The 27704-nt window shown below is 37.7% G+C and overlaps 4 protein-coding genes across 7 annotated transcripts; 2 read left to right on the forward strand and 2 right to left on the reverse strand.

Moving 5' to 3' along the window:
- The first annotated feature begins 686 nt into the window (after positions 1-686).
- LOC117786895 (NGFI-A-binding protein homolog) lies at positions 687-9651 on the forward strand. The gene is made up of 6 exons (XM_034625311.1): positions 687-1107; positions 5802-6074; positions 6563-7425; positions 8918-9009; positions 9070-9145; positions 9231-9651. The coding sequence occupies exons 1-6, from the start codon at positions 687-689 to the stop codon at positions 9459-9461; spliced, it is 1956 nt and encodes a 651-aa protein (XP_034481202.1). The 3' UTR covers positions 9462-9651.
- Positions 9652-10678: 1027 nt separating this feature from the next.
- Positions 10679-21447, reverse strand: LOC117786427 (venom serine protease Bi-VSP). 3 transcript variants are annotated; one of them, XM_034624685.1, is made up of 6 exons: positions 21254-21447; positions 20370-20539; positions 12289-12556; positions 11710-12103; positions 11367-11442; positions 10679-11301 (listed from the first exon to the last, which is right to left on the reverse strand). In XM_034624685.1, the coding sequence occupies exons 1-6, from the start codon at positions 21336-21338 to the stop codon at positions 10774-10776; spliced, it is 1521 nt and encodes a 506-aa protein (XP_034480576.1). In that variant the 5' UTR covers positions 21339-21447; the 3' UTR covers positions 10679-10773. The 3 variants fall into 3 exon arrangements, with proteins under 3 accessions (XP_034480576.1, XP_034480575.1, XP_034480577.1); XM_034624684.1 differs by lacking the exons at positions 20370-20539; positions 21254-21447 and adding exons at positions 12628-12797; positions 14716-14955; XM_034624686.1 differs by lacking the exons at positions 10679-11301; positions 11367-11442; positions 11710-12103; positions 12289-12556 and adding exons at positions 18536-19149; positions 19211-19286; positions 19780-20309 and having other exon boundaries at positions 21254-21437.
- An 828-nt stretch (positions 21448-22275) lies between these two features.
- Positions 22276-24475, reverse strand: LOC117786428 (proclotting enzyme-like). Of its 2 annotated transcripts, none has more exons than XM_034624688.1 (4): positions 24339-24475; positions 23773-24181; positions 23637-23712; positions 22276-23030 (listed from the first exon to the last, which is right to left on the reverse strand). In XM_034624688.1, the coding sequence occupies exons 1-4, from the start codon at positions 24427-24429 to the stop codon at positions 22530-22532; spliced, it is 1077 nt and encodes a 358-aa protein (XP_034480579.1). In that variant the 5' UTR covers positions 24430-24475; the 3' UTR covers positions 22276-22529. The 2 variants fall into 2 exon arrangements, with proteins under 2 accessions (XP_034480579.1, XP_034480578.1); XM_034624687.1 differs by having other exon boundaries at positions 23773-24199.
- Positions 24476-24968: 493 nt separating this feature from the next.
- On the forward strand, positions 24969-26642 carry LOC117786896 (venom protease-like). Its single transcript, XM_034625312.1, has 4 exons — positions 24969-25059; positions 25412-25742; positions 25801-25876; positions 25942-26642. The coding sequence occupies exons 1-4, from the start codon at positions 24969-24971 to the stop codon at positions 26443-26445; spliced, it is 1002 nt and encodes a 333-aa protein (XP_034481203.1). The 3' UTR covers positions 26446-26642.
- The last annotated feature ends 1062 nt before the right edge of the window (positions 26643-27704 follow it).

A 27704-nucleotide genomic window follows, 5' to 3' on the forward strand; every position in this document is an offset into this window, starting at 1 on the left:
GAGAACATGCCCAAAAACGAGTCTGATGTAAAAAAAGAAAAAAAAAGAAAATAAATAAAAAAACTTACCCTCATTGGTCTTCGAGTGAGAAACTGGTAGCGCCAATGCCTTTGCTTCGGGTGCGTCTCGGGTTCGGCTTTGGCTTGGGCTTCGGCTGCGCATACCAATTCCTTTCCATCTACAACTTCTGCTCGCTCTCCCTTCACCTCTGCGAGTGTGTGTGTTTTTTTTTTTGTTCTTTCTCTACCTTTTTAACCCTTTCGTCTGGACAATTGTTGTCGTCGTCTGCTGCGTGATTTTATGTGCGTTGTTTTTCTTCTCTTCGAAAGTATCTCAAAGATGTTGTTTCCCTTGAAGAAAACGAAACCGAAAAAGGGTTCCCGATGTGTCCAGGCGGCATTGCGACAACAGAAGTTCGTCTGGCCTCGAGCTGAACGGATGGCAGAGATCACAATCTTGAGCGCGCTTCACGAGTGTTCCAAGTGTTCTTTCTTCTGTGTTCTAAACAATTCTACAACAAAATTTATAAAGCGATCCTCTAGCACTTTTTAGTGTAGTGTATTTGGTCTTACTTTGTGTTGTGTAGTGTGCATCCTTTGATTTAGTTTTCTAGAGTTGCCATTTTTGGTTTTGCATGCATTTTGTTTTGATTGTCTTGTGTTTGTGCTTGGTTCTAAATTGTCACAATGGAGGCAAATTCTCCCACAACTGCCGCAATAACAACATCGACAACAACAACATCAGCGGCTGCATCCACCACAGCACCAGCAGTGGCATCCACATCCAACACAACAGCTCCCTCGCCAGCTGCCTCCGTGAAGAGTCTCACAGGAAGCGGAAGCCACAGTGCCACAACGTCCAGCTGCTCCGTCACAGCCTCAATCACCGCCACCGCCACCGCCAACTGCTTAGCTCAATCCCTGCCCCAATTGCTTACCACCAGCAGCAGCAGCATTGACATCTGCAAGCTGGATGATGTCAACAATCTATCGCTCGCCAGCGCTCCCTCCGAGGGTCAACGATCCCTCTCTGGTGCACCGTCGGCTTCCTCCAGTCCCATATTGAGTCCACAGGGCAAGATCTATGGACGCAACGCAAATGGCACAGGTAAATTGAGCTTTAACTACTTTAAAATTTACAAGATAATATTTATTAAGCGATTTTATTCAATAAAATTATAATTTTTAATAATTCATTAATTTTTTATAAATTTTTTTATGCTAATTTATTATTTTTTATCATCGTTATAAGTTATTGTTAAATTTTATTAGCAAATTATTTTTTAAATTAATTTTTAAAAACATTTCCATTATCATTAATATTATTTTGGTTATCAAATTTGTTTTATTTCCAATTATTATTAACAATTCATGTACCATTTCTCGGTCTATAATTCATATTTGATTTAATATTAACTAATCGTATTAATATTATAATTTTAACCGTCATTATTATAATTTTTTTTACCACTATTGTATTATTTTCTTGTGTTATTTTATATCCTTCATATATTTATAATTTATATATATCATTTAAAATATTGTATATTCGCATAAAACATAATCTTACTAAAAAATTAGTCTCTATCATAACCAAAATAATATTAATTGTGCCAAAGAAAACAAAACCAACCGAAAATCTGCCTTTTTTTGGTTTTACTTCCTGTTGCACCCCTGTATTATTAAAATTAAATTTTAATAGCAGTTTAACATTATTAATTTTTTATTTTTTATTATTAAAATATCACTATTATTATCATTATAATTTATTATATTTATTATGAATGCATATGCCTTTTTATTATTTTATATCATATCATATCAACTATCTGTGATTGCAATCTGAAACAAACTGTCCTAATAATTAGTTAGAATTTCTATATAAATTATTATCTATTGAGTTATTATTTTTACTGCCATTTTTTACAGAATCTGCAACAATTTTATTTATACAACCATAATTTTCCTGAACTTCTCATGAAATTAAATATATACTTTAATATTTAAATACCTTCAAACTAATTTTCTAAGCATTTAAAATCTGTACGGAATAAGTTTTGAATTGAAATTAAATTACGTTCAAACTAACTTTTTAAGCAGTTAAAATCTGTACGAAATAAGTTTTGAATTGAAATTAAATGCGTTCAAATATCTTTCATCTGCACAATTGTTATTATATAGATATTTGAGAGAAAATATTGTTGTATTCATATATATGTCACTGTCAAACGTAATCTCCCTCTTTTCCACATTCCTACATTTTACCATTTACACGAATATATTTCCCCATATCATATGCCACATGCAGTTGCAATTTTCGCGCGCTTTTCAAGCTTCGCAAGTTTCAACTGCCATTGTTGTGCTTATTCTTTTTGTAACGGAATCCCAAGGACAAGGCAATAACGGACCTTTGGACAACAATAGCAGCCTCAGCTTCAGTTTCAGCTTGAGTTCCGGTTTCCACTTCCTTGGTGCAACCACCCTGAGTAGAGCACTCAATTATAATAGGAGGCAGGGCATCTATGCTTAGGACTAGAAGTATTGTCTTTTAGCTGCCAGGTAGCAAAGGTGCGTCCAATGAAATGCTAGCTGTATACAGGTAAATAACGGTTGGCAACAGCAGCCGTTAACTTCAGCTCAAGATGATAGGCTCATTCCTCAGGGGTAACTCTTAGGGTAATCCAAAAGTATAAGAAAAAAACTCACCCTAGAGCTGAGATTGAGGGTAGAAAAGTTCTTAGAGTCTTGCAATTGGCAACTCTCAATTCTACGACGGTTCTCCGACGGTTTTCTCAGTTGTTTGTGTCGTCAGGGTTATATGGTTATGGGTCCTTCAAAACAGGGACCATTGGCACGTACAGCAGACGTCAAGTTATTGCCACCAATGGAATTTTGATCGACGAAGAATTTGATCGTTCAAAAAGTCGCTTTTAATTTATCGTTTTATATGAGAAATAGTTTCGGTTACGAGGAGGACACGGAAAAGCGGCTCCGGCGTCTGCGTTTTGTATCTGCTTCTTCATTTTTTTTTTTTTTTATTTTATAATTTTTTTCTCTGTTGCCCATAATCGAAGCGATCGAGCACGATTGACGTCCCACACACACACACACACACGCACACATACATAGGCAGCTGTTGGCCTGGTCAGTGGCAGTAAGCCAACTTGGTATGTGGCGTCGAATGTCATTATTGCTTTCAAGTGCCAACTAAAAAGCAACTGCAGTTAATTTTTTGTCCATCTTTGCCATTTGCCAGCGCATAAAAACAACATATTTAGCAAATGACAACAACAACAGCAACCACATTAACAGACTTGCCACAAACAACAACAACAACAATAACAACAGCAGCAAAAAAACTGAGCCGCAAATTAAATAAATAAAAAATCAACAAGAAGCAGCAGAAGGAGCTGAGGAAGGGAGCAGATATGGGAGGAGCAGGCATCCACATGGAAGCTGGGGCAAACGGAGTGACAATCAGCGCGCCAAGTAACCACAGGCAGACAACTGCAATCCCAACCCAAGTCCGAGCCAAGTTAAACCCAACCCAATGCCAGTTGTAGTTCCAGTTGCCTGGCTACCAACTCCTGTCCGCTTTCTCCCTCTGCCAGCTGCTCCTTGGCGCATTATTTGTGTATTGAAATCACGTCTCATTTATTTATTGCTGCAAATGCGTGCCCCTCCAGCTACAGCAATCTCCCAGACTCCCAGACACTCCACACTATAGACTCCAGAGTCCAGACTCTCGCTTCTGCCTTACGCAAAAGATTCCCTCGACTGCGTTAAATACTCCACAGTGTAGCCGAGGGGAAATTGTAGTAGAAGAAGCGTGGCGTTGACAGACCCACTTAACCCACTGGCAGCTGACGGCAAATAGGAAGAGTCTAGCTAAAATTCTAAACATTATTCCAAAGTTTGATTAAATTATGTTACAGGTATTCCTTTATCTAAAACTTCAATCTTAACTTTTTTAAGTTATTTTGAAAAAATTAAAATATTCTGCAAGTTATCATGAATTTTTACTATCTGCAAGTTTTCTAAAACGAATTTTATAAAATTCAAATATTATCAAAAAGTTTTCTAATAAAATTACTCCAAAAATTTTGCTTAAAAGCTCATTACGCTAAATAGAAATAACTTAGGTAGAGTTCTTAGGATTACTATAAGACTATTTTTAAAATTTGCGTTAGCAACTCTTACCACAATCTTAAATTTTCATTACTAAAAATATAAACTATTTCATGAATTCAAATATCTATAAGATTAAAATAAATATTTTTCTTAACACTTCAGAATATTTTTCCTTTCAAATATTTTAAAATATATTAAATCTCAACACAATCTTAAGTTTTTCTTAATATATTTCCAATGTTTTGTAGTGTTCTTCTAGAAAGAGTTTAGAATGCATCTAAATATATTGACCTAAGGTCCAAGAACCCATTAGGTTATTCTTCTTTCTACATTCTTTTTTCTGTCGTCTGACGCATGAAACTTAGTGCTTAGGAATGTGTCATAAATTGTGACAAGCGTGCAATAATGGGTTAATGATTGGCAGCGCATCAAGTGACAACACCAGCTACAACTACACGATTGCAACAACCTCAACCTTATCCTCCTTCTTCGCTTGTATCGACAACAAAAACAACAAGTAGCTGAAGCAGAAGAAGAGGAAGAAGAAGAACAATCGATGTGTGCGTTTTTTTTCTTATTTGATTCGCTTTTGTTATAATTTAGTTGGCCAGCTCTTGGTCTTTTTCTCTATTAATTAAAGCGAGTAGCGCACATTGGTAATGGGAACTGGTAGCTGTTACCTTGTTGCTGCTACCTGATAGATGTTAACTGGTGACTAGTGACTGGTAACTGGCTTTCCGTCAAGTAAAAATATTCTCACATAATTATTTACGATTTGACATAATCATCATCTTCAGGCGGTCTTTTAAGCTGCCAAGGAGAAGAGAAGAACGCGCTGAAGAATCGCCAATAAATTGAGTTGAGGGCAGAATAAAGAAGCTACAGTTTCTACAGTCTCATCTAACAATATTTCACACGATTAACATTTACAATTTTTGTGCCCAAAAAAACGTGGCAAGAAAAATGATAAAAAAAAAAACAAATGTTGAATGGGAAGAGAAAAGATTAAAATGATCCTTGCGATCCTTTTGCTGATCTTTGCGCATACGTGACGCATTTCTAACGAGTTTTACACAGGCCAACGTTACTTGGCAGTTCGAGGACGAAAGCGAAAGGGTTAAACACACACACACACTCTCACACTCGCACACACACACCCCAAATACGATCGCCGCATTTGCTTATGCAGATGAGGACGTTCCCAACTTTTGCCTCGTCTTTTTTGTGCGCTTTTTTCGAGTTTCTTTTTTTTTCGTTTTCTACTTTTTTTTGATTGGGCTTCGTAGTTTTTTTTTGTTTTCGTCTTTTAAGGTTTAGGGTCCAGACGTCCGTCGAGTTCTTCTAAATTTATAAAAAAAAAAACCGAATTTAATTAAATTTTTTTCTTATGGACTTGTAGCATTATGAGAACGGCAGAGCTCTATAAATATCATTTTTTTCCTACACGTTTTTTTGGTTTTTGGATAATTTTTTTAAGGCATTCTGTTGATCTTTGGTTGTTTAAAAGTGATCAGCACATCACGTCAGAGCAGTGAGGCTTATACCCAGCTATACAGGGTGCACACTAATAAAACAGCAGATCTCTATAAATATCTAATTTTTCCTCCACTTTATTTTTTGGTTTTTGGATAACTTTTTCAAAGTATTCCGTTTGTATTTGTGTTTTTACAGTGATTCCCACATCGCGTCCGAGCAATGAGGCTGAGGTGCAGCTATACAGGGTGCTCCAGCGTGCTAGTTTGTTGGCCTACTACGATACCTTGCTGGAGATGGGCGGAGATGATGTGCAACAGCTGTACGATGCTGGCGAGGAGGAGTTCCTCGAAATTATGGCACTGGTGGGTATGGCATCAAAACCGCTCCATGTGCGACGTCTGCAGAAGGCGCTGCACGAATGGGCTAAAAATCCAGCGCTGTTTCAGGGTTCCATGCTGCCGCATTTGGGTGAGTTTGAACTTATATTTTGAGTTATTGTTTAAAAAAAAATCAGGGACAGTAAATAATGATTATTTCAAATAAAAAAATCCTTCACTTCAATTAACTGTTTTAAACGTGAAATATACCAACATTTTTCTTCAAGGGTAATCTATGCAATTTCACCACGCTCTTAAAATTTATGATTTTTATTATTTTACACAGGAAAAAATCATTATTTTTGAGCAAAAAAATAAAACTCAAGAAATAATCATTATTTTTGAGCAAAAAGAATAAAGCTCATAGCATAATGATTGTTTCTTGAGTTTTACAATAACACTTGTAATGATTACAGTGCCTGAAAATAATAGCTTGGTATATTAGAATTTTATTCCTCACTATCTGAAATTTTTTTGGTACATGAAAGTGCTTTTGTGGTTAGACTATTACCTCAAAAATTTAAATTTTTTTAAAATCATTTGAAAAATTTTGTAATAACAAGAGTTATTTGTTTGCAGGTGGTCTTTGTGAGACGCCGACGAAGCCGGCGCTTGTCTTTAATCCGGATACGACTCCCGCCCTGCCACGTAGCAAATTCTCCTCCTTTAATCCCGCTGCCTCGTTTCAGGCCACAAGTCTGCCACAACTGACCACAACGCCGACATCGGCGCCAGCTGTGCATTTGTTGTCGCAGATCAGTGTGCCCACAGTCATGTGTGCCACTCCCACTCCCACTCCCAATCCGTTGCCCGCAACTGTGGCCACATCTCTGCCAAGTGCGGCAAGTGTTGCCACGCCCTCTGCCCATCAGGTGTCCTCCAGTTCGCCACAGCTGACGCCTGTGCTGACGGAGCTGCAGGTGCAACGCATTACCATGTGTGCCGCGAAGATTGCCCGCCAGCTGCCGCAACGTGAGCCGCGGGCACAGACGTCCAAGAAGCGGACGACACGGGAATTGGAGCAGGTGATTGCAATGGGGGAGCATGATCCACGTCGCATGGATGAGATACGTAAGTATTCGGCTATTTACGGTCGTTTCGATTGCAAGCGACGTCCGGAGAAGCCACTCACCCTGCACGAGGTCTGCGTGAATGAGGCAGCTGCTCAGCTCTGTCGCAATCCCCAAACAATTTGGCTGCTCACGCGCCGTGACGAGCTCTTTCCTTTAGCCCGGCAGATTGTTAAGGATGCGGGTTTCGGCCATTCGGCCAGCATTGCCCGCTATGGCAATCTATTGTCCCAAATGCCAGCCCAATCCGCTGATGCCCATCGCAGTGTCAAAATCGATGTCGATTGTGAGTCGAGCGATGCCGCTGTCACCATCAAGCGTCAACGATTGTCCTCCACCGAAGCGGCTCAGCTGCCCATGGAACTCAATCGGGTAAGGAAACCAGATTCCATCGAGCATTAATACGCCTAGACAATTTGGCCTGGTGCTTGGTGCCTGGTGCTTCATCTACAGCTTCAGCTACCGCTACAGCTTTTGCTTCAAATCGGGAGTCCAGAGTGTTGGCATCTATTGCTACCTCTTGCTCCCTTATTAACCAAATCTTGCTTTGCAGCTAACTCGAAGAATTCTACTAATGTTTTACAGCAGGATCTTTTTGGGTTTTTAGGGGCTTTTACTTTTCGACTTCATCTAAAAACAGATCGCATTCTAGTCTCTTACATTGGCTTTCTTTATTATATTAACCAGTCTTGGGTAATTTTCAGGATCTCTTAGAGTAGAACATATTTTTTTATTCCATCTAAAAAGAGATGAAATTATAGCAATTTTTTGACGATTTTCTAAGGTAGTTCTCTTTGGAAAAGGCATATTTACCAATTTCGTCTAAAAGCAGATTTATTTCTAGTCTCTAAACTTTTCAAAACATCTCAGGAATTTTTTTCTTAGGGTAAATTCGATTAGTAATTCATTTTAGATATTATTGGAAGCAAATATTAAGTGTTAACCCACAAAAGGTTATTTCAGAATCGGTTAGAGTAGAACTTTATCTGCCTGAAGTGATCTCAGAATGTAAGCGTCACTTAAGGCATATAGAATCCTATGCTCTTATTATCTTGAAGTGTTTCTTTGACAGTCATTCTATAGTAGAATATATTTTCGAATTTTTTATATCATTTTAAATTCTAGTCTTTTGCAATTGCTTTTGTTAGCTCTTCAACACGTTAGGAAACCACTCATCAGAACGTTTTAGGGTAGAGTAAATCTTCCATATAAATAATTATTAAATTTCCAAAGCATATACTCCAAACACTTTTTTTAGAATAGTTTCAATTTTTCCGACTCTTTTAAAAGCCCAATGAACAGATTTTTTGATTATTTTGAAACAATCCCTAGTCTCGCACAGTATTTTATTTGTTGAGTTCCAGTTGATTTTTTAAAATATGTATATTAGATTTACCTTTAATCCCCTATAGAAAACATACACGTACTATAAGCTTATCCCTGTACTATAAATCTCTTCCAAGTATTTAGAATCTAACAATTAGTTAATTATGTTTGTTATTGTTGCTTCTGTAGATCTAAGCTTAGTTAAATTGTTGACATCTTATAAACTTAAACTAAATTCTAACTAATAACTTTGCTAAGTAATTGTTTGCAAACTCATACCCTTAGTCTATCCTTAGTTAATTAAGTATACAAGTATAGTTTCGTATAGTTACATTACGATTTCTGCAATATGTGGTGTACCTTCTTGTTGAGTCCTTGAAATAAAATTCCCCGCTTTTAAGAACCAAATGAACCAACGTGTATTCTTCCATTGCCAAAATGCTTAATGCTTTTCGCCGAGCTTAGCCTATGAACTTTATTCATATTCAGAAACTTTAATCAACAATCTCATTGCACAATTTAAATAATAAAACTAAAGGAAGCTGTCGAGGATTCGCGCTACAATCTGTTTGCCATGTACCAAAAGTTCGCCAAGCCGCCTTTCGATCTGACGGAAATAGCTAAATTCTCGTAAGTAAATTCAAATTTTCTAAAGTCTATCTGGATTCTAATCGAAACTTCTTTTTATAGACTGGGCAAGACGGCGGACTTTGAGGATAACGATTCGCGTTTCTCGTTCAGCAATTCCTGCTCTCCGCCCATGCCAGTGAGTATGTGTTGGAGCACATTCCGTGCAGTTTCTCCCGTTGAGAGGATTCCCTGAGTAAAGGCAATTCTTAACTCTTTTGCAGGCCAATGGTCTGGAAAATGAACGATCACCTGTCTCATCGCTGGGTCACTGTCCCGAGTCCCACACAGCTAGCGATCTGACCCTCACGGAATCCATTGATCTGACTGCCAGTGGTGTCCAGGTCATTTCTGCAGCGGGTGATAATATCATTGCCGTCGCAAATCCCGCATTGGCACTAAGCCCCACCCTCAATGAGGTCCTCAAACGGAATGCAACTTCACCGGAAGCTTAAGAGAGAGAGGGAGATAGAGAGATCGCTGAAGATCCACAGTTGAACATTTAGTGCCAGTTTAAGTATGTGCAATTTAATAAAATTAAATACAATTTGTTAGCCCTAAGTGAGAGAAAAGTAAATCAATCAATCTAGAGCGTAAACCCTGTGATCTACACTATTCTGTAATAAAAATAATATTTCACCCACACTTGAATAAGAAATTCTTTCTTCCTTTGTAATGCTATCACACATGATCAATTGATTGACTTCTTTATGCGAGAATTACCCTTACAATTGCCCGACTTACAATGACCTAACAATTGCGGCCTGTTTTGGTTACTGCCAATTGTGTTTTTATTTGCGATCTACGATTTGTGGGTTTTTCCCTTTCTACACCTCTTGACTGTTGATGTTTTTTGCAAGGAACAACCCTCTGATCGTCTGATCAACTGATCCTCTGCCTTTTGAGGGTCGTCTTTGGTTTTCGCAAATGCTGTCAATAAAGATATCTCGGCTAATGATGAAATTAACACCCCTATTCGAGGGGATTTGCAAACCAGCTTACGCATGCAAATTTTCAATTTCATATGCAAATTTGCTGAGATCAATTGATGATGATAGGAAAAATGCATGTTGTGATGGCAGAATAATCGAAAATTATATAGCGAGTGTCTAAGACAGTTTAGCATCTGCCTGATTTCAATCTGCAGACAGACAGTCTGTCAGACTTTAACATTAAAAGAGATCCTCCTTCAATAGACACATGACATGTGGCCACAAATGCGAGGGAGAGTGTGCCGAGTTCATGAAGGATTCGTCTTACAACTGATTAAAGATCGAAAGGGGAGAAGAAGGCAGCTAAACAATAACATTGGTGTTCGAGATGGCGCCAAATGATACAAGAGAAGACAGCACATTGCATTCGAATCCTTTTTAGAAATTAGAATGCAGTTCATGTCCAGAATAGACCTGGATAAACCTCTCTTTTTCTCGTTCCCCCCTCGATTTACATATGTACGTGTATCAACCCCTTTCTAGATCACAGCTAAGGGCTGTGTCTTAGACCCAAGATCATTACCAAGCATGATTGATGAGCCGAGCACGTTCCCTTTCTTTTCTCCCTATTTGCATAAGTCTTAAAGGTGCTGCGGTGAGTCCAGAAATTTAATTCAGAGATTAGACAGAGTTGAGGTCATGAGAATAAAGCCAAGAACAAAAAGGTTTCACAGTCAATGTAAATATTTGAATTGCGCTTGAAGCGCCTTCAGAGTTATTTTTATTTACTTCAAGTAGGATAAAAAATGTTAAGCTACAGCAAAGAACTTGGAGATCAGGGCGTATCCTCCACCTTCTCCAATATCCAGTCCATGAAGTACTGTGTGCTGGTGTAGACTCCGGGTACCTCTGGTCTGGCACAACCCACACCATATGCGACAACACCAATTAGATAGAATCTCATTTGACTGCTGACACCCTCGGAGGTCATCAGTGGACCTCCAGAGTCACCCTGGCAGGTATCCTTGCCGCCAGAGAGCACGCCCGCACAGACTACGGCGCTATCGAACTGATCCAAGGTGAAGTTGCGATTCAACTTGGCATAACTGTTCCGACACACCTCATTGCTCATGACGGGAATCATCAGCTCATTCAGCACGGTGGCAGACTCTCCACCTTCCTGTGTCTTGCCCCATCCTACGACAAAGGGATACGTGCCCACATAGGACTTGGAACGCAGACTGGGAGAGCTGGGCATACAAACAGGTAGAATCAACTCCGTAAATTCGACATTACGCTCCAAATAGAGAATAGCGATATCACTGCGACCATTGCGACGATTATAACCAGGATGCGGCACTTTCTGTAGGTTTGGAAGAAACATATTTAGATTAGGAGATCTGATTTAGAGGGAGAATTGTTACTTACCTTGACTACCGGGATGTCTATATGACGAGCCTCCGCATCCGTGCTCAGATCATGCTCGCCCAGACGAACAAAGGTGCTAAAAAAATTAAATAGTTTAACAACATCTAGCAATAAATATTTTATAGTATACTTTTAGGCGCGCACGACTTAAAACCGTCATAACTATGATAATTTAAATCCGATGTTGATGGAATCAAATGGGATGATAATTAATGATGGCAAATAATGTAAAACTAGACATTTCTGATTTTTATAACTAGCTCTTAAAGTATAATAGTCAAACGGTTGGTACTCTACGAATACCGAATAAAGTTTAAGAAATTATATGATTACTCCAACTTACAGATCTTCGCGTATGCAATGAGCTGCTGTGACAATGTGTCTGGCGGTGATCAAGGTACCACCACACTTAAACGGCGAAGAGGAGCCATCATCGTAGCCGAGCAGAGCAATCCAAGGCCAGGCGCCCTTCTTGGACACGACGCCGCCAACGATCTTCTTGTTGCTGGTCAAGGTATAACCGCAACCCTCCTCTACAGTGGGCAGACGACGTGGTATCGTATCGTAGTTCACTGGCCTTACCGGAGCAGGAGTCGCCGCCGTTTGGCCGGTGGGACAGCAGACATTGGTGCCAACTCGGCCGCAAATTAAATTCGAGGCTTGCACAAATTTGGCAAACTCAGGATCATTTTTCTTAACCAGAAGTTCACTCAGTATGGGCTGGCAGCTCTTGATGTCTGGGGAAAGTTTGTAGAGAGCAGGGATTAATATTTGGATTAGGTATTTTAATTACATGAAAAATTTAATTACATGAGAAAACAGAAAAAAAATATTGATTAGATTTAACATTGTATTTTTTTTTTTTTTTTAAATTTACTATTTATTATTATTTTTTTTATTAGCTGGAACTAGAGAAACTTACCAACGCATTCGCCAAGCTTTCCGGGAGGTATACGACAACTGGGACCACGTTGCTCCACAATTGGAGCAGAAGTTACCGGAGCAGCGGTTATCGGTGCTGTTGTGGGTCTCTGGGTCACAGGTTGCAGGAAGGGATTACGCGTTGGACCCTCTGTTGGCCGCGGCACGGGCACGGGCTGCGGCTGCACAAATGTACCTTCAGTTGGTGGAAAGAAAGGATTTGAGGGTCGCTGTGTAACCGGAGTAGTTATCGGTCTAGTGCAGCACACCTAAGAAATAGTTGGCAAAAGCTTAGCACAGGCATAGTTTGGATAGAAAAGCGTTAGATGAATCCCATTACCACTGGATCACCGCCAATGTTGCGTGTGCCACAACTGCGCTGCAAGGAAATCACATAATTCTGGGCCGTACGTCTATCGGTTATCTGGAAGACCTGCGTCACCTGGGGACAATAGTTGAGGGCCACGCAGCTGCCATAGTAGTTCTCGGGTGTAATGCAGTTCTGACGAACTACAGAGAGGCAAAAAAAAAAAACGACATGTTAGACCCAACCAGAAAATTAAAGGTCTGAGAATCAAGTTAAATTACTATATAAGAAGTTGATTAAAAATTACAAAGATTATATTTAGGATATTCAAATTACGAAATTTCAATCAGAACCAAGTTCTAGAGGGAGATAAAGTGTCAAGGGGTAGGTATGGAAAAAATGCACAGTGATGACCAAAAAATGAAATTTTTTAAGTTAGTAATATTTTGATGCAGAATCAATTTGGGGGCCAAATAATGATCAAAATGACATTCCGCATGAAAATCGGTCAAGTTTTGGCAAAGTTATGGCTGTTTGAAGTTTGAGATAAAGTGTCAAGCGGTAGGTATGGAAAAAATGCACAGTGATGACCAAAAAATGAAATTTTTTAAGCTAGTTATAATTTGATGCAGAATCAATTTGGGGGCCAAATAATGATCAAAATTACATTCCGCATGAAAATCGGTCAAGTTTTGGCAAAGTTATGGCTGTTTGAAGTTTGAGATAAAGTGTCAAGCGGTAGGTATGGAAAAAATGCACAGTGATGACCAAAAAATTAAATTTTTTAAGTTAGTAATATTTTGATGCAGAATCAATTTGGGGGCCAAATAATGATCAAAATGACATTCCGCATGAAAATCGGTTAAGTTTTGGCAAAGTTATGGCTGTTTAAAGTTTGAGATAAAGTGTCAAGAGGTAGGTATGGAAAAAATGCACAGTGATGACCAAAAAATGAAATTTTTTAAGTTAGTAATATTTTGATGCAGAACCAATTTGGGGGCCAAATAATGATCAAAATGACATTCCGCATGAAAATCGGTCAAGTTTTGGCAAAGTTATGGCTGTTTAAAGTTTGAGATAAAGTGTCAAGGGGTAGGTATGGAAAAAATGCACAGTGATGACAAATAAATGAAATTTTTTAGGTTACTAAAATGTTGATGCAGATCAAATTAAGAGGCCAAACCATGAACAAAATGATATTCCGCATGAAAATCGTTTAAGTTTTGGCTAAGTTATGGCTGTTTGAAGATAGTCCGACTTTTGACCCAGCAAGCAACATATTTGTTCTGAAAGAATCCACTATATAAATTTTCGTCTCCGAATGCGTTGAAAATATTAATCATTTAAATTAACTTGAAATACTTGATATTCGTTGCTGTCTGTGATACTGTTGCTCTTTCTTTCTACCTGTCTTCTGTTGCCAAATTGCAGTCATTAACCAATACACGTGATCGACATATATAAATCTACTTAATTCAACCCAAAAATTGTCGCTCTAAGGAAAAATCTCTGGACCAATCGACCTTGGGGCGAACTTGCAATGACAGTGACAATGACTGGTTTCTCCGCTCTGAACTTGAAGCGCAACGCCAAAAAAAAAAATTCAAAAACAAAAATATTTAATTATTTAGATATTTATATATATTTCGGTACTTGTATATTGTCAACGCTTATGCCAATTCCCCAGACGAGTTTAAAAGGCAACGAAAAACGCAAATAAAACTTGTGTTTGGTTCATACGAAAACAAAAGACTTAGGCAACGAACTTGCCAGTTCGTGGACAAAAACAACACGGAAAACATTCAAAAACTAAATTCATGTTGTAATTTAAATACGATGTTTTTGTTGCTGTTGCTGTGATCATTGCTAAAATATTAATATATTTTTATAGACTATTTAAGTGTAGCTCATAATAGAACAGGTTTCCAACTGTAATCGCAGCCACTTGTTTGTTTTTTTTGTTCCTGTTTTGTTTTGTTGTTATTTGTTATTGTTTTTGCTTAAGTCGACAACTTGAGAGGTTAAAATGTTCCTTAGTTATTAATTAGAAGCTGAGAAATGTGAGGTTTAGAGAGAAAAAGCAAGCGAAATAATTGGAAAAAGTATTCCCCGTTCTCATACCTTGCCGGTTGCGATTGAATTGGGCGAGAGTGGGCGTGGCAAGGCAGGCGAATGTTAACGTAAACGTAATCACAACACTTGGCATTAGCATCATTTTGGGTAAAACCCGTAAATCTCTCACACTTAAATTATTTGTTCACAATATATTTTACTACTCGATCGATCGTGTTGCGCGAACACGTTGTTTACAACTCGCCGTACTTTATCAGACTGAGCGCGTCTTCGAGCCGGAACGAGGTATCTTTGGGCTTTTTAGTCGAATTTGATTTCGATGCCGTCGACGACGCAACTTTTCGTGAACAAATCGCTACGATGTTTTCACGCCTGATCGATGCGAGAACGAGGCTTTATATGCAGCCGATCGACAGCGACGACGACAACGAAAGTTGTTCTCAATGGGAGAATCATCATCATGAGCAGTCTACGTAAACGAGAATCGAGAGCGTCAATCTTATATGTGTATTAACTATATCAATTAAATCTCAATAAACAAAAAATCACCAAATTCACATTACAGCTATAATTTTGTGCACTTTCCTATTCCATAGATGACAAATCAAATGCAAATTATACGATTTAATAATAATAGCCTCGAGTGAACTGAATTTAATAGCGCAACTCAGCTACAATTATTGTAGATATGTGCTAATTACACTATCATTGGCTAGACTTGTATCTGAGCCATAAATAAGTTCAATTTAATTTCCATAATAGAAAACTGATAATACTACTTTTTGAATTTAAACACTTCTGCTTTAATAACTGATTTTTTCTGACTTCTCTATTTAATTCAAGAAATTTAATCTTTAATTACTAGCTATACTAAGAACTCATTATGTGTACCAAATTTCATTATTATAGCTCTAAGAACAAGCCAGTTCACATAGATTAGTTATTGGTAAAGTTAAGCAATCCGATCAAATCTATCATATAAGCGATTTATAGTTTAATAATATTATGCATACCAAATTTTAGCAAGATTGCTCCAGTAATAAACCAGTTCATATAGAACATTAAATAAATAGAAAATCAAATATGACTAAGCCACGCTAAAAATAATAGATACATTTTAATAAATGAATCAAGAATGTTATTATACTTTCAGTAAGTGTATTAAAATATATACTTATGAAAATTGTCAAGGTTTCTGAAGACATTTCAGTTCAATTTTAAACCAAGACGGATACAACAAAAATGCTGTCAAAATGCTGTTGGTTTGTCATTGTGGAATTTATCAGAATTTTAAGTGACTCAAGTAGTTTAATAAGAAGAATCCATAAATACTTATTAATAGTGTTAATTTAAACGGATTCAGCTCGATAATAATCGTAGACCTGATGAAGCTGTCAAATTACTTGTGACAACTTAATTGTTTGTTGGGTTACTTGTCAATATAATTACTAAGTTTGCTGGCGAGTATCAAAGCTTTTTTAGACTGCACTTGGCTCTAAATCTATCAAGATAAGAACTGCGAGATTTATATGCATTCAATGTGCGAAAAGCTCAAACTGATCAAGAGATTAGAATTTAGAGAGTGTGTAGCTAGATCTCGTCACCTTATCGATGACATAGTCGTTGTACTGTAATGATGTCTGAGTGGAATTTCGAATAGCCATTACCCAATTGTTATGCCCTCAATGCAATCGCTCAGCAAGAATAAATAATTCTATAGATCCTATGACGATGACGAATAACTTATTGGAATGTTAGTCAGGTGTTGACGATCAGGCATTTTAACTCCTGCTGCTTTCAGTTCCGGCTTACAGTTATTCCTTCTTCATTTACTCGTTGTATTCTTACTTATTCTTAAACCAATTACTAAAGATGTCGTAATACCCGTCTATATTTTACAGACAACAGTTGTACTTTGACTGATTCCGACTGAGATTGATTAATCCCCTATAAAGTTATAAAGTGATTTAACCGCCTATACAAGTTTCTAGGGGAAATCTATTCCATAAACTAAAATTATACCTACCTTAAAATAAATCGACACGTGGAATAGTATATTAATTTATATTTTAAACAAAGTCAAGCTCGTTAGTAAAGGTGAGGGAATAAATTAAATAGATAAATTTTTCAATTTATCGTTTATTATATTTCGAAGCTTCCCAGCAAAAAGTTCATATTTTACTATAAATGTAGTTATTAAAAATAATTTGCGTTATTTTCTTTCAAGATGGAAGAATTTCTTGATTTTATCAAGCTGAAAATAAAGTTATTAATAGAAGAATGTCATAAAGTTAAGAATTGTTATATATATGTATGTAAATAAACAATAACCAAATGAAACGAATTCTTTGTTTTAAGTTTCAATTTTAAGAGTTCTCTTTTTTTCAATCAGCAAGGTGCGAACAACAAACTGAACCACCTTGGGGGATTCTGGCTAATCAATAACTGACCCACAACTGGGTACATAAAATTGAAGCAATGACTCATGATGAGAATGTGTAAGTGTAACTGACCTGTGGCAACATAAGTGGTCCCGGGAATTCCCCTGACAGGCATGCACACTGCAAGAGAAAAAGACACAAAGACATAGAGAGAGACAGGGGGAAAGAATGTCCGTTACTCATGATCATAATGATAATGCTGTGATCGTAACTGTAACTCGCTCACCTTGTTACTAAATTGAACAAGCTAAAAGACAGACTTGCAGTGGGAAAGTAAATCAAATTATTAAGACTATTTTCCAGTTATGATGTAAACATTGCAGAATATATTGTAAAGCTAAGACATTGGATATTTTCCTTACTCATAATAATAAAATAAAATAAAATAAAATGAAGAGCCCTTTAATCTTTAACCTACTTTTGAATGACATATCTTATCATACGCGATCAATTAATTGACTTCTTTCTAATATACTGAATGGAAGAATTACCCTTTCCAATTGCTCGGCTTACAATGACCTAACAATTGCAGCCTGTTTTGGTTACTGCCAATTGTGTTTATATTTGCGATCTACGATTTGTGGGATTTTCACTTTCTACACCTCTTGACTGTTGATGTTTTTTGCAAGGAACAACCCTCTGATCGTCTGATCAACTGATCCTCTGCCTTTTGAGGGTCGTCTTTGGTTTTCGCAAATGCTGTCAATAAAGATATCTCAGCTAATGATGAAATTAACACCCCTATTCGAGGGAATTCGCAAACCAGCTTACGCATGCAAATTTTCAATTTCATATGCAAATTTGCTGAGATCAATTGATGATGATAGGAAAAATGCATGTTGTGATGGCAGAATAATCGAAAATTATATAGCGAGTGTCTAAGACAGTTTAGCATCTGCCTGATTTCAATCTGCAGACAGACAGTCTGTCAGACTTTAACATTAAAAGAGATCCTCCTTCAATAGACACATGACATGTGGCCACAAATGCGAGGGAGAGTGTGCCGAGTTCATGAAGGATTCGTCTTACAACTGATTAAAGATCGAAAGGGGAGAAGAAGGCAGCAAAACAATAACATTGGGGTTCGAGATGGCGCCAAATGATACAAGAGAAGACAGCACATTGCATTCAAATCCTTTTTAAAAATTAGAATGCAGTTCATGTCCAGAATAGACTGAGGTAAACCTCTCTCTTTCTCGTTCCCCCCTCGATTTACATATGTACGTGTATCAACCCCTTTCTAGATCACAGCTTAGGGTTGTGTCTTAGACCCAAGATCATTACCAAGCATGATTGATGAGCCGAGCACGTTCCCTTTCTTTTCTCCCTATTTGCATAAGTCTTAAAGGTGCTGCAGTGCGTCCAGAAATTTTATTCAGAGATTAGACAGAGTTGAGGTCATGAGAATAAAGCCAAGAACAAAAAGGTTTCACAGTCAATGTAAATATTATATTTGGGTTTGTTTAAAGCGCCATCTGATTTATTTACTTAAAGTAGAATTTAAGATGTTAAACTACGGCGTATCCTCCACCTTCTCCAATATCCAGTCCATGAAGTACTGTGTGCTGGTGTAGACTCCTGGTACCTCTGGCCTGGCACAACCCACACCGTAGGAGACAACGCCAATAAGATAGAATCTCAATTGATTGCTAAAACCCTCGGTGGTCATCAAAGGACCTCCAGAGTCGCCCTGGCAGGTATCCTTGCCGCCAGAGAGCACGCCCGCACAGAGAACAGCTTGGTCGAACTGTTCCTCGGAGAAATACCGTTTCAACTTGGCATAACTGTTCCGACAGACCTCATTGCTCAAGACAGGAATCATCAGCTCATTCAACACTGTGGCAGATTCTCCACCTTCCTGAGTCCTGCCCCAGCCAGCGACAGTAGGCATCGTTCCTACGTAGGACTTGGAACGTAAGCTGGGAAAATTGGGCATACAAATGGGCAAAATTAAAGTGGTAAATTCCACATTACGCTCCAAATAGAGAATCGCTATATCGTTGCGTCCATTGTGACTATTGTACTGAGGATGAGGCGCTGTCTGAGGTATAATAAGAAACATATTTAGATAAAGAGAATCAATTGATATAAGAGGTACTTACCTTAACTATCGGTATGTCTATATGACGAGTCTCCGTATCCGTAGTCGTATCATGTTCTCCCAAACGCACAAAGGAACTAAGGAAATCAAAGCGATTAATTTCAATTGGAGTACAATATGATAATTAGAGTGCATCGATTTGTGTGGGCCAAAAAAAAATTTACAAATGGTAACCCATATTCGTAATCTACGGTCAATTCTAAGATATTTTCCGAAAGAAACCATAGTTCTAAAATCAATTCCTAGTCCCCGCTTTTTGAGTTGAAAAACGTGTTTTTTTACATATTTATCATGAATTATTACCATATCTAAGTATTTTTAGTACGATCCTGACAAGATTGGTATCAATACTCCTGTTAGAGCCAGGATTTTCAAATACAAAGACAAATTGTAAATAAAATATAATTTTCGTACTTGTAAGGACTAAAAACTCAAAAAACGGGCACTAGGAATTGATTTTAGAACTATAGTTTCTTGGTTAAAACATCTTAGAATTGAACGTAGATTGCTAAAATGAAGTACTATTTTTTTTTTTTAAATTAATGCACCCTAATGATTTTTCCAACTTACAGATTCTCTAGTATGCAATGAGCTGCTGTGACGACATGTCTGGCGGTGATCAATGTACCACCACACTTAAAGGAGAAGTCTGTTGATGCACTACCGTAACCGAGTAGAGCAATCCATGGATAGGCGCCCTTCTTGGCCTCCGAACCGCCAACGATCTTCCTGCTGCTGGTGGAGGCATAACCGCAACCTTCCTCCACGTAGGGCAAACGACGTGGTATCGTTTTGTAGTTCACTGGCACCACCGGAGCTGGAGTTGAAAGTTTCTGGCCAAAATAGGTCGAGGTCACCGGTGCAGCTGTCGTTGTTGTGGTTGTTGTACTACTTGTGGTTGTCGTTGTTGTTGTTGTTGTGGATCTCTGGGGCAGAAAGGGATTACCGCTGGGCACCGGCGTGGTCTGCGGAAATGACGCTGGATGTGCCGGCACAAATGTATCTTCTGGATGAGGGAGCACAGGATTCGGATTCGGATTCGAATTCGGACTCGTAGATCGCTCTGTAGCCGCAGTAAATTCCGGTCTAGTACAACACACCTAAGATAGAGTTATCAAAAGTTTAGTTTGGATGGAGCAGCATAATATTAGCCACATTACCACTGGATCCCCGCCAATGTTGCGTGTGCCACAGATGCGGTGCAAGGCAATCGCATAATCCTGGGCCGTACGTCTATCGGCTATATTAAAGGCCTGCAGCACCTGGGGACAATAACTGAGGGCCACACAGCTGCCCCGGTAGCTCTCGGGTGTAATGCAGCCCTGGCGATCTAGGAATAGAAAAAAACGAGAAGTTTGAGAAGACTCTGACTGTACAGCACTTTTATTTTGCAGTCACAATTTTTTGGAGTCACTATTTCGCGTTCATCACCGACTATGAAGGCAACAACGTTGTTAGTTGACACAAGTAATCTCTGATCTTTTTGAACACAAACAAAAACCACACACAGCAAATGCCGTGCTTCGAGCTGAGACGCTGAACACAACAATGTAAAATACAGTAACAACTTAAAATACACCAACAACACACACACAGTTAATAAAATTGACAATTCGCTTGCAAAAAATAATAAATCAAAAACATATAAATATTGCAATTAAATAAAGCTTTTGTTATTGTAGCTGTTATCAATGTTCGAAAGTTAATATATTTTTAGAGCCCATACTTAAAAAAAGTGCAGGGGTCTATTAAGCTGGTTTTTATTATACTTGAGTGCTAAGCTCGTTATGAAATAGCTTTTCCAGCGAAATTAAACGCGAGTTCGAGTTACGAAAGATTTTCTACAATTTTGTTGTTTGCATTAATATAAATATGCAATACATAGATGGCGAGAATTTACTGTAGCGATCTAAATTACTTGTGATTATTTCGTATTAATTGTGTTTATTTTTGATCAAGTCAACGACTCGAGACAATGAAATGGTCAATACTTATAAATAATAATTTAAAAAAAAAATGAAGTACGTATTCCGTTTTCACATACTTTGGCGGCTACGATTAAACTGCGCGATAGTGGGCGTGGCAAGGCAGGCGAATATAAGCGTTATAGTAATCACAGCACTTGACATGTCTCAAAAATCTGTCAATAATTTGTTTACAATATTCCAATGTTTATTGCATAAGCAATTGTGATGCGCGAAAACGTTGCTTACGAGTCGACAAACGTTATCAGACTGTTGACTCGCTCGATCGGGCTGGAACGAAGCTTTATATGCAGCCGATTGACAACTAGACAAGTAGAGTCTATTTCAAATGCGAGAATTATCATCATGAGCACGTTGTGTGCACGAGAATCGAGAACGTCAGTTGCATTTACTGAGAGCTCCTCCAAATATGTCAATTTAAACGCAATAACAAAATAAAAATCACCAAATTCGTTTTACAGCTCTAATTCTGTGCACATTCCCATTTCAATGATGACAAATCGAATAAAAATTGGCGTATATTCCCAATATATTAGCTAACAGTAGCAGTAGCTATAAAAAACACATTTTCATTTAAATGAATTGGAGTTTATATATAATAATCACTGCCAACGGCAGATCGCGCTAGTGACGAAAGCAGCACGATACAGCTAATATGGAAAATTTGCTTCGACTGTCCGATCAGTTCGAGTTATATACCGACTTATATGAAAATTATATAAATATTATAAGCATATTTAAAAATAAAAATAGTTCGGCAATATATAATTTTTTTATATTATATAATTTTTTATATAATTCTTTATGTTAATTTTTTTATTGTTCGTCACAAAAATGAATATCAAAAATTTTGGGGCATCTAGCCTTTCGTCAATAGACTTTTACCTCGTTAAATGTTTTTTATTGGAAGATTTAATTTATAGATAAGCAATCCAATCAGTTCTAAGAGAAATATCATCAAATATTATCCACAGCAAATTTCGGAAAAAATATTTAAAAAATATGAGAAAAAAGCTGTCAAACAGCATTCAGTTTTTGTTTATATTTTACTGCATTAGAAGATTTCCAAGCAACTCAAGTAATTTAATAAGAAATATTAACATTTATTTATGTTAATTTAAACGGATTCAACGTCATATTATACCTGTTAAAGCTGTTAAATAGCTGAGACAACTTAATTGTTGTTTGAACAGCTCAAGCTGTTATTAAGTTTTATATTTGTGATATTACATTTTCAAGTAGTATTTTTCTAATCACATATTAATAGCCCAATCCGGTATCTATCGACGACTGACAGTAATTTAGTCTTTCAAGTTAATATATTTTTTTTTAAATTCAGGGTGTATCCTCCAGTTTTTCGAGTATCCAGTCCATAAAGTACTGAGTGCTGGCGTAGACTGCTGGTACTCCCGGCTTGCCACAGCCAATACCGTTTGAGACAATGCCAATGAGATGTCTAGGAACCATTGATATTAGCGGACCTCCAGAGTCACCCTGACAGGAATCCTTGCCTCCTTCAAGCACTCCCGCACAGACGATGGCCTTATCAAACTGATCCTCGGTGAAGTTGCGATAGAACTGTGCAAAGCCGTGTCGACAAGCCTCGTTGTCGAAGACGTCAAGCGCCACTTCTTGCAGTACTGCAACATTCTTGCCACCCTCACGAGTACTGCCCCAGCCAGCAACATAGGCGTGTTCGCCCACGAAGGATTTGGAGCGTAGTTTGGGAGAGTGTGGCAAACAAATAGGTTGAAACTTATCCACGTTGCGTTCCAAGTAGAGAATCGCAATATCACCACGTCTAGTAAGACGATTAAAATGAGGATAGATCGCTGTCTGCCGAGCAAAAAAAATATATTAAAATAAAAACAAGTGATAAAGGCTATAGTCGAGATCCCGACCATAGGATACCCGTTACTTATTTCAACATATATAAAAGTACTTAACAGAAATTACTAACTAATAAAAACTACTGCATACTTTTAGGCGACTGTATTGAATAAATTGTTAAGAACTTTGGTTAGCTATTACTGCCGTTCTACTTGTCCAATCTTGCTGCGGTTACGTGAGCTAATAGTTAATATTAATAGATAATGTTAATTTCGATATAAAACTTATTGTCTTGAAAACTATGGGTGTGGTGGTTTTCCGCAATTTGCTGGGGCGGAGAAGGGCGTGGATTAAATTTTAAACAATCTGTGTGCCAAATTTAGTATCTCTATCTCCTATAGTCTCTGAGAACTAGGCGCTCACACGGACGGACAGACAGACAGATGGACAGACGGACTTGGCTATATCGACTCGGCTGTTGATGCTGATCAAGAATATATGTACTTTATGGGGTCGGAGATGCCTCCTTCTCCCTGCTACATACATTCCAACGAACACAATATACCCTTTTACTTATTGTATGAGTAACGGGATAAGTTGTTAAGTAGTTACCTTGACTATAGGTATGTCAACATGAGGACCGTCTTCATCCGTGGACACATCATGTTCGCCAAGACGCGCAAAGGAGCTAAAAAAAAATCAATGGGTTAAATTTGAATTGGATTTCAATATGAATACTTCAACTGACAGATCTTCTCGAATGCAATGAGCTGCTGTGATGACGTGTCTTTTGGTGATTAGGCTGCCAGCACATCTATGTTCGGAGCTATACTCGTCACCGTAAAAGAGCAGAGCAATCCATGGATAATTTCCCTTCTTGGCCTCTATACCGCCTTGAACTGCGAGGGGGGGTGCTTTATAAGGTGTGTAATATGCAGTTTTGTTGTAATTAACAGTCATGTCATGTTCTTCTGTGGGCTTGTAGTAGAAAATCCAATCAAGTGAATCTCCGCAACCCGCCTCCTCTAAGGTGGGCAGACGACGTGGTATGTCATCATCGTTGTTTAGCGGCACTCTTGTTGTTGTTTTCGCTGTAGTGGGTCTCTCGGTGTTTGGCCATATTACTGACTCTGGCCGCTCATCCGAATTGGTTATTGCTGCTAGAAAAGGACTCTCTTAATTTGAGTTTGATTCATACCAAAACAAAAGACTTGGGCAACGAACTTCGCTGTCATATATTTTGTTGCTTGTATAATAATTTTATGATCTAGTTGACTAGATTAAATTTTCTTATAGTATGTTACTTTCTCATACCTCCATAAAGTTTTAACTGGGCGAACGTGAGCGTCGCAAGAGACGCGAATATAAGAGTAAGCGATATCACAACACTTGGTAACAGCTGCATGATTTTATACTAACTGACTATGAAGTAGCACGATCAAGGCTTAATATGCAACCGATCAAAAAATATCAACGATAACAAAAGTAGCTTTTGGAGTGAGAATATTAAGTCAACTTATATGCATATAAGATGAAATAAAAAAATTAGCATAGATGACAGAACTGGATTCTTGCCGAATTGTATATCTATGTATTGTAGATATCAAAGCATTACTAAGATTTTGACTTATTCTGATTTACAATTATTTAATACATCCGTTAGGTCATTAGATTTTTAAGCCGGTTCCGTTTCGTATTCTATCATTATCATTGTATTGAAATAAGATTATATACAGATAATTGCATTTCTGGAGTACCGCTGATAAAAGCAAGCTAAGATATTATTTATTTTTAGTATACATATCAGTTGAATTGATTATCGCTTGTACTAAGTTCTCATGTTAATTATTCCCACTCTGAGAGCAAATTTTGTCGTTCTCGCTGATATATTTTTGTAATATAATGTCTCGATCGGGCGACTTCGTAGTCAGTTAATTTAAAATCATGAAGCTGTTACCAAGTCTTGTGTTTACAATTACCCTCATATTCGCGTGCCTTGCCAGATTCACGTTCGCACAGTTCAAGCATTATCGAGGTATGAGATACTTATACTTAACATATATCACAATGCTTAATAAAACATCAGCAATAACAATCAAGTTGCTGGGATAAAACTGAAAAATGTGTTCTATTAAAACAAATTAATGTCAACAAGTCTATTAAAATAAAATAAATGTCTACCAATGATTACATTTTTAACTTTACTTTTAATAGCTAAGTTTGTTGCCTAAGTCTTTTGTTTTCGTCTGAACAAAACTCAAAGTTCTTCCTTATTATTAATGTTTTCATGTCCCACTGTCTTCGACAGTAATGTGACAGAGATACAACAGTAAAATTTTACTTGAAAACATTTTGTTAAAACTTTATTTATTTTTCACTTCTTATAGAGAATCCTTTCCTTCCACCCATAAATGACTCCAAAGAGGTGTCAGAGCCAGTTATATGGTCAGAAACAGAGAGATCGGCAACAACAACAACGAGAGTGCCGCCAAACAAGGATGATAACATACCACGACATCTTCCCACCGTAGAGGAGGGTTGTGGAAGACTTCCTCCCGTACCTTACGTATCAGGCGGTAGAGCGGCCATCAAGGGTAAATATCCATGGATTGCTCTACTCTTTTACGATTCCGACTCCATCTTTAAATACAAATGTGCTGGCAGCTTAATCACTGTCAGACATGTCGTCACAGCAGCTCATTGCATACGAGAAGATCTGTAAGTTGAAATAATCATATTGAAATCTAACTGAAATTAATCTCTATTATTTCTTTAGCGCCTTTGCGCGTCTGGGCGAACATGATGTGACCACGGATACTGAGGCTGTTCATGTAGACATACCTATATTCAAGGTAACTACTTTACAAATTGTCCCAAGTGATTCTCTTTATCTCATTATATTTTTCTTACTCTGCAGGCAGTGATCTATCCTCAGTATAACAGTCGCAACAAACGCGGTGATATAGCAATTCTCGTCTTGGAACGTAACGTGGAAAGTTTTAAGCCCATTTGTATGCCACATTCTCTTAATCTGCGTTCTGAATCCCACGTAGGCAGCACCTCCGTTGTCGCTGGCTGGGGCAGTACCCACGAAGGTGGAAAGCCTGTCACAGTCTTGAATGACGTAAGAATTTCCGTCTTAGACAACGAGGTCTGTCGACACAGCTATGCCAAGTTGAATCGCAATTTAACCGAGGATCAGTTCGATCAGGCCATAGTCTGTGCAGGAGTCCTCGAAGGGGGCAAGGATTCCTGCCAGGGTGACTCTGGAGGTCCGCTGATGGTTAATGCGGGTCCTATGTACCTCATTGGAATTGTTTCATATGGTGTGGGTTGTGCCAGGCCAGGTATACCAGGTGTATACGCCAGCACACAGTACTTCATAGACTGGATAGTCGAGACGGTGGAGGATACGCCCTGAACTCCAAGTTCTACTTGACAAATATTATATTAAATGAGAAATTATTTCATTTATTCAATAGTTATTCTTCTTATGTAAAGCTTTCTAAATTAGCTTGAGATCGTAGGGAAAATATGGCGTGCATAAATAAAACTAAAAACCAGTTATTTCCACACAATGGATTTAATTAGACAAGCTAAAAAATAATTAGCTTACAATAGTTTCCTATACACGCTTTTTTCTTGGGATTATTCACAAAAATATTACACTCAGAAAAAAAATGAACAACAAATACCAAGCATAATTGTTTTTGTTATTGTCAAAGCAACTACATTTACCAAGGATAGATTTTAAGTTTTACAATAAAACTTTATTTTATTTTAACATTACTCTATTTTATTTATTTATGCATAGATTTATCGCACAAAGTCGAAAGTTAAATACAGTGCTCTCTATAAGGACATCAAATATTTGTAGTGCCGAAAGGCATCCAAGTGCCTGGACACAGGGTATCCAACTGTCGAGCACACTCGGCTGTAGCAGCATCGCAACGCGAGCAAAGCGAGCAGGGGCGCAGTTCCAATTAGTTTGCAAATCAGACAACAACAACAACTGAGAATTAAAAAAAAATAATGCAAGCAGTTATCAAACTTGACAATTCGTTTGCAAAAAATAACAAGGGCGCTCAGCCCCCTTCTCGCTTCGCTCGCGGTGAGGTGCTTTATAAGCCTCGATATCACAACAGTCGATCAAAAATATATCGACGACAAACAGAATAGCTTTTTGAGTGAAAAATTTGAATGAACTTGTATACATGTAGCATAAATTTATACTAAATATAAAAAATTAGCAAAGAAGACAGACAGAACTGGATTGTTGCCATATTATACATCTATATACATATATAGCCAGATATTACTTCGAATTTGCCTGACTGATTTTGATTGACCATTGGATGAGTAGATTTTTAAGCGGTCCCGTTCCGGCTTCTATTACCGACTGGAGGAAGTCATTGTGCCGATATAAAGAGGTGTGTCGATTAACATGAATAAAAATGTATACTCCACATTCAATTGCAGATCACAGTAAATTTAAAAAATACATTTTTCACAAAACAGTTTATGGTATTTCTTAAAATGTTGAGAGATTTAACCAAATGTCAAATTTATTAAATTGTATTAAATTATTTTTAGATTAAATAAAAATGCATCTTATAAATGTTATTTGAATTTGTAGGTTGCAAATTTATAAACTTAATAGTTTTGTTGAAATTGGAAATA

The sequence above is a fragment of the Drosophila innubila genome (genome assembly GCF_004354385.1).
Source record: "Drosophila innubila isolate TH190305 chromosome 3L unlocalized genomic scaffold, UK_Dinn_1.0 0_D_3L, whole genome shotgun sequence".
Classification (NCBI taxonomy): domain Eukaryota; kingdom Metazoa; phylum Arthropoda; class Insecta; order Diptera; family Drosophilidae; genus Drosophila; species Drosophila innubila.